Source organism: Centrocercus urophasianus, unplaced genomic scaffold (assembly GCF_019232065.1).
Source record: "Centrocercus urophasianus isolate 14NV4802_14NV808 unplaced genomic scaffold, USGS_Curo_1.0 seq_10, whole genome shotgun sequence".
NCBI classification, from domain to species: Eukaryota; Metazoa; Chordata; class Aves; order Galliformes; family Phasianidae; genus Centrocercus; species Centrocercus urophasianus.
Window position 1 is genome coordinate 41,835,398 of NW_024884142.1, and position 11,526 is coordinate 41,846,923.

General features: G+C 40.6%; 1 protein-coding gene across 1 annotated transcript in view; it reads right to left on the minus strand.

Moving 5' to 3' along the window:
- The window catches only part of FAM184A (family with sequence similarity 184 member A), a 58,126-nt gene extending 49,182 nt beyond the window's left edge, over positions 1–8,944 (minus strand). The window contains exon 1 of the mRNA XM_042817844.1: positions 8,780–8,944. Within this exon, the coding sequence (XP_042673778.1) occupies positions 8,780–8,944 (165 nt within the window). The remainder of the gene's footprint in view (positions 1–8,779) is intronic.
- Positions 8,945–11,526: the final 2,582 nt, after the last annotated feature.

Here is an 11,526-nt window from a genome sequence, read left to right on the forward strand (position 1 = left end):
GTTTGCTGTTGGCAAAACAAAAACACATAGCAGAATATTAAGTGCAAAGCTTCCAAAAAACAAAAAAGGTAAACACCTTTTTTGATTAATCATAAAAATAACTGTTTTTAAAGCATTATATAATATCTCAAGATGCAATTTTCTCATTTCTTTTGATAGCTATGAAGAATTTTGAATCTAACAGACTTTATATAAATTTCAGAAACAGCAAATTTTCTTTTAATAAATTTGACAAGACGCCTTTGTTTTTGACCTTCTAAGTTCTTATAAGGTAGGAACGTAATTCTTTCAGAAGACTTAGATGATAAGTCCTGAAATAAATCATCAAGTTTTTTGTAGAATATTTTCTAAAATAGCTTCAGGAACTCAAACTTGAATGCATCATCTAGAATTTTGATAGTATGAATGAAATACTGCTTTTCACTTCAATATTTTCTAACATAACTAAATTTGCTAATCAACAGAATACATGGGATAATATCAGTGCTATTTCTCAGTTTCACTTTTCCATCTTTTCATCATTCTTTTGCAGAAGCCAACGCCAAACAAGGTACCTACATTGAGGTAAATAATTCACTGTACTTATTTTCACAGCATTCAGTGTAATGAATGTAGTAGCTCACGACATAGACTATGTAGAAGCCTTGGACAACTGTAGTTTTATAAGTTGAGTCTCTACGGAGATAACAGGGTAATCTACTGATTTGCATTACAGCAGATAGAAATGACTTGCCCCTAACGTCGCTGGCAGTAAAGTTAAAATAACGAGACTGCCCTGCGCTCAGCACCACGGACAGCAGCAGGCTGGCGGCCCTTTGCCGAGCCCCATGTTCAGTACCGCGGACAGCAGCAGGATGGGCAGCGGCGCCTCCGCGGGAGCTGAGCCTGTAAGAATTCCTTTTCCGTGCCCGAGAACAGCAGAGGCTGAAGAATTATTAGCAAATCCAGAGCCCAACACAGTATGTTAGTCAAGACTCCAATAACGAGGCATGCTTACCAAAATTCGATGTGGGTACATCTCTGACCAGCATTTCACTTTTTTTTTTTTATATTGTCCAGTAAGAGGACATGTTATTACTGCCTCCAAGTTTGCCAAGATAAGTTTTCGGAAAGCAGAAAATTAACATGGCTAGTGAACGTAGGCCCATTAGAAATGCACATACACACAAATACACATGCATGTGTGTACTTACGTATAAAATAACTGACATTAAAGAAAAAGATTTATTTTATTAAGCATGTATCTATAAAGAATAATCTGAAGTTTGGACTGTAGCGGCTGTGACTTGATAATCTAGAAGAAATTGTAAACAATACAAACCAATGGAAATTACTTTTGTTTTAGGCTCTGTGCTTATGCAGAATATGGAAGAATACAGAAAATGGCAAGGCCTGCCCAAACATGAATACAGTACAGTGTTACACTGTAGATATCCAGAGGTGAAGCAGAACATACCCAATACATCAAATTATGAATGATCTACACCATTCTGTACAGATACACACAACAAATATGAAGCAGAGCGTGAAACTAAATGCAAGACAAGAATCCAAGGAATAGAGATAATGGACAGAGCTGATCTGGAAACAACCACTGTAAGAGTTCTTTCATCTATTCGTTATTACTAGAACAATTTATCACCATCTTCATTTCTCAAATTTTAAAATGACAAAGACAGTCATTAGAAATTACTGCAGTACATTTCAGTGCAAGCTATCCAAACATATTTGCTTTCATTCTGGAAAATATTAGATCTGAGAAGGCAGACTCAGACATACCCTTCGCTAAAAGTTACAGCTTTCACTCGCATCATGAGCAAAATCATCATTCAATTAATAATCTCTGGATTACAGCACACCTGTTTTCTAAACACATTATAGTTCAGATTTCTGGAAATCTGACCTAGTTAAAAGGAAACTGGCTGAAATAATTTCTTTCATCTTATAAAAATTAAAATAAAAATACATTTATTTATTTATTTATTTATAGCCATCACCTCCTACTTTTTATATTAGCTAAAAGTTTGTGTTCCATTTAGCAAGGACATCTTGAACAAAAAGGACTTTGTGAACTTTTTACCAGTGGCTGTTTGTAAAGGTTGCCATTTGGAACCGAACCAAGTGACAACCTAGGGAAAAGGCTGTTATGTACAAGCTTCTACACACAGTTTAAAAAGCCAGTGTAAAGAAAGAAAGAAAACCAGATAAAGCATTAAATAGGGTAACATGGTTAATTGCTTCAGACTACCTTTCTTTCTTCTGGTTATTTCCAGAATGTAGTGCCTTCGGTTACTGGTATGACACTGATGATGTCATACAAGACTACACAAGTCTTGCTTACCACTGCCAGCCTTGTACAAGCCAAGAAACATACACATCTGATTTCATAGCACTACGTAGAGGTTTACTGATAAATAAGTCTACAAAAATAAATAAATAAACAAATAAAATCTAGCAATTAAGGTAATAAACCTCCCCTTGCCTCCTCGTTGTCAACTCCAAGAGAGTGAAGTTTTCCATGTTGGTTCTTCACAAGAGACTTAGAGATTACCAAGTTTCCCCTCCCCATTAAAAAGAAAAAAGAAAAAAAAAAGAAAAAAAAAAAAAAAAAGAAGAGGAGGAGGGGGAGGAGAGGGAGGAGAAGGAGGAGAGGGAGGAGAAAAAACAAGTACGATGCTAAAGCTAACAACTTCTGCTTTTAAGTCTGAAGAAGAATTCTTACACAGTTCAATCTTTGTCCTTAAACCATCATAGCTACAGAAAAGTTTCTCCTCTGTGAATAACCTTTGCTAAGACCACAACTACGGTAGACAGTAAGGACATAGTCAGAAAACAATGTGAAGAGTTAGAAAGGGGAGGTGGAGAAAGTGTATTACCAGGATTTAAAAAGAAAAATCTTAAGATATCTGCTTCAGAAACATCACCTCTGTTCCAATTAAAACAACATAACATCTCTTCCTACATTACTAGATGGAAACATACACAAAAATTTTGAAATTCAAATCTGTAGTCAAATCACGCCCTTTTTGAAATGTCAGTCTTTTTCATGCAATGCTGGAGCTATAAGCAAACACTGGCCTACTGCCAGTGTTAACAAACATTGGAGAGATGACATAAGGTTGCTTAAAAAAAATGAAAAATGAATTTTTTGAAAACTGTTATTGGCATCAGCTACCATATGATGACAGCTAATGTCAAAACATTTTTAGAGGCTCCTTTAGATTCTCATTACTTTTCTATTTTTAAGGGCTTTTCTCTTAAATTCCCATATAACCCTATCTATAATGAAGCTTATGTGAGAGATTTAGCTACTTTGTTTATTGAGGTTGAATAATTTCAAATAAAAACTGACAAAGTTTCTCTAGGAATACAACATTTTAAGTATTCTCATTAATAACCTAAATCCTATAGCTACTGCCATAGCACTGCGCTCTGCGTTAGCTGAGGGAGAGAGATCTCTAACCTTTCAGGCCAAAAGGTTCACACAGTAAGAAGCACAAACGTGAATTAAAGACTATCAAATTTGTCATTTATTCTTTGAAATAGATATACGAGGGCTGCTCTGAAAGTAATGCCTCCTATTTTGTTACATTGGCCCACAGTGTCAGAGGTGGATGTTGATGGTATGGCAGCAGAGGTTGAACCTTCCAACCAATATTCCATTACATTTTGTTGCTGTGTGACAGATGGGCAATCCGACAAAAGTGTCTTATAATGGAAGAGAGTATAAAGGAAGGGTGTGTCACTGAATTCTTACATGTTTAAACAACTGCACCCACTGACATTTGTCAGTGCTTGTTGTACATTTATGGAAGCACAACAGTGGAGGTAGTGGGCGGTGCATCAGCAGTGACAACAATGACATGAAAGACAAGCCATGTTCCGAATGATCACACACAGCTATCATACCACAAATTGAAGAGTGCCTCAATCAGTGGATTACAGTCAGAGAAAAAACAGCGTAGGGAGCCAAATAACTGCTGCGATGCATTGAAAATTGTGATATTCCAATTTCACTGCCATAAAGTTTGTGACAAGTAGGTCCCACAGATTCTCACACACGTACAGCAAGAATGCCATATGCAAGTTTTTCAGGACCTACTGAAAAAGTACAAGGCTGAAGGTGACTGTTTCCTGCATCACATCATTACCAGTGATGAGATTGGTGACACCATTATGAATTCAATTCAAAACAGCAGTTCATGGTATGACATATGAATTCCTAACTGAAGAATAAGTTGAAGACACAGCCCCCTGTGGGAAGAGCGATATGCAATGTCTTTTGAGATCGGAACAATCCTTCCAGATTTCCTGGAAACGAGACAAATGATGAATCCTGATCACTACATCACCACAGAGACTAAGCTGAAGGCTTGAACTTCCACAGTAAGGCCAGAGGAGAAGACAGACTTTCTCTTGGAACATGATAATGCCAAGCCCCATACCAGTATGAAGACTGTAAAACTCCACCAATTTGACTGCACTGTCTTCCTATGCCCACTATATAGTCTCCTGACTTCCATCTGGGCCAATGAAGGATGGAGTGCATAGGCAGTATTTTCCCAACAGTTGTGCTATCATAGCAGCTGTGAAAGAGTGGGTCACCACTGCTGGTGCAGATATCTGCAAGTGCAGCATGCAGACTCATTTTCATTGCTGGTCAAAATGCATAGCTAATGGTGGTATCTGTGTTGAAAAAACGTATTTTGTAGCTGAGAATTTGCTCTATCAAATAGTGTTACTGTGTTCTTTGCATCTGTTACAGCTTCCATGGAAACAAATGGAAGAGATTTGGAGTAACCTATATACTCCCACATGACCAAGAAAAATGCTAAGTATTAAAATATATTTGCTAAGAATATCTCTTTAAAATAGGATGACAGAGAGGAAAACAAAGAAGAAAACTATTTTCTAAATTTATACAAGAAGCTGATGGCAGAACTCAGAACAGAACACTAGTCCAAAGAGTCCCAGAATATAGTTTGTTTACTATTTTATCCTTTTTTGGAATCATCCCAAAATTTAACTATTCTGCTCTAGGCATGTAGGAAGGGAAAACACCAATTCTGCTGATTTTTTTTTCTTGTTATGAACTTAAACAGCCTAATAGGAACTATCACTGTAGCGCACCTGTATGGCACTTACAGACTCTTCCTTCAATTCATCTAAAATTTCTGCAACTAGGATCTAGGAAATTTCCACAACCAACTCAACATTCAAGATTCTCACCACATAACGCCAGAGTGGATCACCTAAAGTACTTCATTAACGTCCATCATTTATGTTGACATCTCAAAGCTTGCAGAACAGATTTTGTACACAAATTTAAGATGTGAATTTCTCAATTACAAACGCTTAAGCTAAAAACTACAGCATAAGAGCTGTGGGAAGAGAAAAAAAAAAAAAGAAAAAAAAAAGAAGCACCAAAACAAGCCAGCAAGACCATTGAACTTGTACTCTCCAACTAATGGTGAAATTGAACCCTACTCTCCCATACTGACAGGATCAAAGCAGCAACTGAATTTTTGTTTCCTATTCCAGTTGTCTTATGCAAAGTAATTAAAAATACATATGCATATTTTCATCTGCAGCAAGCATAATTCACCATCGCATTAGTACTTGAGCACGTAGTAGTACAAACACATTTGCAATCTCATAATCACAGCTTATTTCTTTTTGGCTTTAATCTTTGGTGTCAGATGCTACTTTATCCCCGTACTGCTACACAGATCTTTCAAAATGTCTAAAATAAGGAGCTTATCCTGAAGAAGTCCTAAAATTGCTTCAGTTACAATTTCCACAGTTTTTAAACATGACATGAGCATCATGTTATTTTTTTAAAGCTGAATTTCTAGCTACTGACTTGTTTTACCTTCTCCTGTGAGTTAAACATATTAAAGTTACATCAAGTTATTTTTTTTCAAGAGTAAAAATGCAGTTAAGCGTTTCAGAAGCATGCCCTGTGAAATTGAATTGCATTTTATTTTGCCTCACTCTGAGTTACTGAGTAAAACTAAGCATTAAAAACAAAATTCACTTCCTTCTTGGTATTCTCAGATGGATTCAACCAAAACATTAAATTCTCTTTAAGTAATGTGAAAATATAACATAGGAATTCTAACTTTTTAATTTTACATTCACTTCATGAATGACCTCCATTTCCTATGGGGAAAGCATTTTCTTCTGCTACTACTGACAGCTCATAGAAGATATACATAGATTGGAAAAAGTACAGAGTCACCTTTCTTTTCTCAGAAGATACAAGCTGCTCAGTTAACTATGCCCCCTATGTATTTATATTTCGTTTCACTGCACTGTGCTGGGGATTTTGTTTTGTTCAGATAAAATACCTGACTCCAGTTCTGAATCCACAGGGACTTGATAGATCTTCAAGACAGTTTCAGAGAAAAGTACGAAGATCAAAAAAAGGGAGGGGATGAGAGGGGAGAACAGCTGGAAGACACAAGATTTTACATAAAGATACTACACAATTTGATGTACATATAATGGCATACATCTTAATAAGTTCCTAGAGTACTAAAAAGTAATTCTATACATACAAGTGAGTAAGCATCTGACAGAGCCAGACCTGCAGAATTTGGCCAAAAGACCTTCACAGAAGCACTCTTACATCTTTTTTCACATCACTCAATTTGGATAGCTTATTTCCACAAATCTTCTGCAAAGTGAAGTCAACTCTTTTGACAGTTAACTCTTGTTTATAGAAATCAAGTATCATGTTTATTGTTTTCCCCTGCATCTAGATTCCCTTCATAGGCTTCACATCCCGGAGCAGGTGGAAACTTCTTCAGGGTAAAATATAATCCTAAAGCTTTTTCTCTCTTTCTTCTAAGCTTCCCTCTCTGAAAGGTCAAGTAACAAGCAGAAACACCAGGCTAGGACCTTCTAACTGGAAAACTGTCAGGATCTGCACCTCTATCTCAGTGAAATTAATTTTTTAGAATACTTTAAAAAGTAATCTTTAAAATTCTTTATTTTGCTGTTGCATTAGGTACAAGAAGAGTATTTTCATTTTGCACCCTATTTTAAGCTCAAAAAGATGGTTCTCTAGCCCAGACCTTTGGTTTGTGAGGATCAGCAAAAGTCACAAGTTTTCCCCCTAAACCTTTAAAACAGAATACAGGCACAGAAAGTAAAATCTCACTGGACTCTGCAAGTAAACAAATATGAGAGTCCAATCCCACAAAAGCCTAATCCACCAGTAAGATCTTTGTACAATCACAGCTAATTTACACTTATTGAAATACATAACCAGAAGGCCACTTGTAGTAGCTTCTATTTGCAGTATTCTGAAACCTTCAGCAGAACAGGCATGCACAAAATCTTTAGAATGTTAAAAGAACTCTATTACAGATCATAAAAGACCTTATGAATGAGGCACAGTACTTAGTTCTACCCTTCCAATACAGAAGTTCAAAGTATTCCAGCACTATGCATTTATATCCCCATTTAACTCATACTTGTCTCAAGCCATCTGACATACACAAACTCACAAAACACAGCACACATGTCTAGTGATGCGGACCTCATGGGTATACACACACGGTATCACAACAGAAATGGAACTCTGTTTCTGAAATCTCCTAAAAACTGATGGGTAATTCCTAGAGAATGAAAGGGAAAGATATCAAAGGGCACGTAGAAGTAAAAAGTGTTATCTGAAAGAATTTGCGTATGTAACTGGCCTTAAGGTAAATCTAAAATACATTTACGCTCTCCAGGTGCTTGTTGCACCTTTCAAGAAGCACAAGTCTGTAGCAATATCTTTAACATCCTGATTCATAACTCAAACAAACCACAGTGAGTTTTAAATTGATTTAAATTCTTGTTTTCTTCTTAAAATATTGAAATTTTAATTTGACTGAAATTAATATATTAAGACATCTGAACTTAAAGCCCAGCCAAAATATCCCTCAGTCATCAGTTTTCCAATAATGTAAGGTGCAAGGTACTCCACAGTAAACACTATTTCACTGATCACTTCAGCTGTGCATAAATTTGAACTATGTCTCCACTGGGTGACTGCCAGCATTCTTCATTGTCTCTGTTTGTGGTTCCAATGAAATGTCACCTTCATGCATCTTAGCCTACACTTATGCTAGCATTCCTCCATAGTGCTTTTAAAGATACCTGTAGATGTTTTAAATGTGTAATTATTGACAGTTGTTCCTTGTGTATTCTCATTAAGAAATGTAATCTGCTCTTTGCTTCCTAAATAATGGTATTCTCTTCTTGTCTTGAGCATTACACAAGAGAGATTACACCACCACAGTGTTTCTTTCATTTTTAAGTTGTTCTAAATAAATCTTAGCTACAATCAGGTCTGAATTGTGAGGCCTGCCAGCCTTAGTATTACTCCTTTAAAACATGTTCCAGTTTGACTACGGACTTTAACAAAGATACATTGTATTTCCTATACTGGAGACGCCCTAAGGGAAACTGCGCCGGGCCAGAGGCAGCCGGCGGGGCAGGGCAGGGCAGGGCAGGGCAGGGCAGCCGTGCTGTGCCAGGCCCGGCCTCTCGGGTGCGAGCCCAGCCGCATCACGCCGCCGAGGAGCGGGCATCGTTCCGCTGGAAGAACCAAGCTCAGGAGATGACCTCTCTTCAGCGAGGCTAAGCCGAGGTGGCAAGACGAGGAGAGGGGCAGCGCCTCACCCCTTCACGTGTGAAATGAACAAACGAGGAGAAGCGGAAAGAAAAATAAGAAGGGAAAAACACCCGAGGCAGCAGAGGAGCCCAGAAGCGAGGACTGTCTCACCTTGGTGAGCTGGGCGATCTTCTTGCTCATTTTGAAGTGCAGGTCCGGGCTGTGCTCGGCTCCCAGTCCCGGCGGGGCAGAGCCGGAGCCGAATTTCCCCGCACCGGGCGCGGATCCGCCGCCGTAGCCGTGCTGCTGCTGCCAGCTCATCCCCGGGGTCGCCATCTTCACCGCCGGCCCCCGCCGCCGCTCCGCATCCGCCGGCGCCGCCGCCGCTGGGAAGCCGCGCCGAGGCAGCCAACCGCCGTCCGAGAGCTCCCCGGCCGCTGTCCGCAGCCTCCGCGCGCGGCCCCTCAGCGGGCGAGGGGCTGCGGCATCGACCCCGCGGGGGGCCGCTGCGCGAAGCGGCACCGGCCTCTCTCCAGCGGCTCCTCCGTCCCTCCCACCCGGCACCAGGCGGGCAGGCCGGCCGGCCCCGGGGCAGCCCGCCCGGCCGGGGGACGAGCGAGGGGGCCGCCGGCCGTTCCCGAGCTGTCGCCGCCGCGCTGTTTACGCCGCGCAGGTCGCGTCACCCGGCAGCCCCGCCCGCTGCGTGCCCGCCTCGGAGCCGCCGGCGCCGCGCGCCTCCCAGCGAACGGGGCGTCCGCCCCCCATCTGTGCCCGTTGCTCTGCTGCTGCCCGCGGCACTCGGCCGTTGGGCGATGCTCCGCTTTCAGGCTCTGCTGCAAAGGGGCTCTGTCGGGCGTAGAAGGCGTGTACGGGTCTGGGTGTACACACCTCGTCGTGGCAGGTCTCGGGGTGCCAGAAGCTTCTCACTGCCTGAAAACTCACTGGGGGGTCATATGGGGCTTAGGGCAGAGCTCATCCGCGCTGGGACGGCTCCTGGCTCTCTTACGGTTCTGCTATATGAGGAGACGCTTGGTGCTCTCTTGTTGCCCTCTGGATATGCGTGAGGGAAGAAGTGCCATTTTCTCACAGCAGAGCAATAGAACTGTTTGAGTTGGAAGGGGCCTTTACAGTCCATCTAGCCCATCCCTCCTGCAACGAACCCCTAAAGCTAGATCAGATTGCTTAGAGCCCCGTCCAGCCTGACCTTGAGTATCAGTCTCCAGTAGTTGTAGTAGTTGGTTGGAAGGAGTAACATCTTAAAATTGAAACGAATTGAATAGGTACAATGGCTGCACAATTACTTCAGGCACCCACAGATGGCGGAGTGACCCAGCGGGGTGAGAGGGGAAGGCAGGCACAGGAGTTGTTTGGCCACATTTCCTACAGACACAGCCTCTGTAAACTGCAGACACAGACCACTGAGTTGATGGGATGAGTGCAGAACAAACATCCCTGCCAGGAGAAATTCACAGCCAATTTTAGTATAAGTTTTCATGCGGAGATGACTGCTCTCTTCTTCCATTTCCAACCTCAGGAGAACAGCCACCGTGTTTAACAATTTAATGTCTCTTTGCTAGGCTCTGGCCTTAGGAGAACATAAATACATTAATGTGGTTGGACATGCTGGATTTCTAGATTAGCAGCCTCTGCACTGATCTTTTAAAAGTCCTTGATATTCTCTATATTTTTCTCTTTTTTTCATTTTTTTTCTTTTTCTCCTTTTTTTTTTTTTCTTTATTTTTATTCTTTTTCACCCCCTTTCCCCTGCTCTAAAAATCTCCTATTTGCATGGATTCTTTGTAGGCATACAAATATCAACTGGTAAATGACTAAATCTCCTACTCAACACGGATGCAGGGAAAAAGTATTACCTACAATGTGAAAATGACAGAAATCAGTGGAAAATGAGGCCAGGTTGAATGAGAGCCCTGGGCATTCTAATCTTGTGCCTGATATAGTGAGTAGTAACCCTGTCCACGGCAGAGGGGTTGAAATGGATGGTCTATGAGATCCCTTCCAAAACAAGTGATTATATCATTCTGTGATTCTATGGGTAGTGAGGAATATGGGGAAGTCCAGATTACAAAACAGTGTGTCTCAGTCATAGAGGTTCATACTTATGTAGTATGATAAATAACCAATTCAATGTGAATGGGCAGTGCAAGACAGAGGCTGTGATGCAAACGAGATTCCCTGATGCACAGATGGGGCACTAAAAAGAATGTACAAGTAGGTTCTTCTACTTTTGCATACAGGGTATTCGTGAGAGTGCAACTGAAATACTTGCGTTGAGGTCCAGTGTCTGCAATTTCTACATGCCAACATGCTGGAAAAAAATTCAGAAAAAGGGCCAGGAAAAGTACAGAATTTGGGAAAGGATTCGTATATTGGAGGACTTAGTAAACCCAACTGTTTTGAGGAGTCTCAAAAGTGATTTAATCTCATTCTTCAGGTAGCTGCACTGTGTTGAGCCCAAAATTTGCACTGTTCAGAAAATTCTGATTTATTTTTTTATTTTTTTCATTCTGAAGTGGCCCATTCTGGCAAAGAGAACAAAGGACAGATGGTGCTTATCCAGGCAATGATTCATACAGATGAAATATAAGAGGTAGAAAGAGTATTAGGAGCATCTGTATCAAATATGTGTCCATAGATGACATCTATGAATAGCACAGACTGTTAATTCAGTTTTGTCAAATTAAAAAAATAATTCAGTGACTAAGAATGATTTTCCATACGTAGGAAGGTCAAATTACTAATTAAAGCAGCAGACTGATTCCAAAGACTTGGTTTTGGTTAATGGCTTTGTCTGGCTGAATGTGTGACCTTAAGCAAGCTTCTTTAACTCCTGTGCAAAAGAGTACTTTGCTGAACCTAATAATGACTCTGCTATTAAGGAATGTCCAGTTAAAATTACT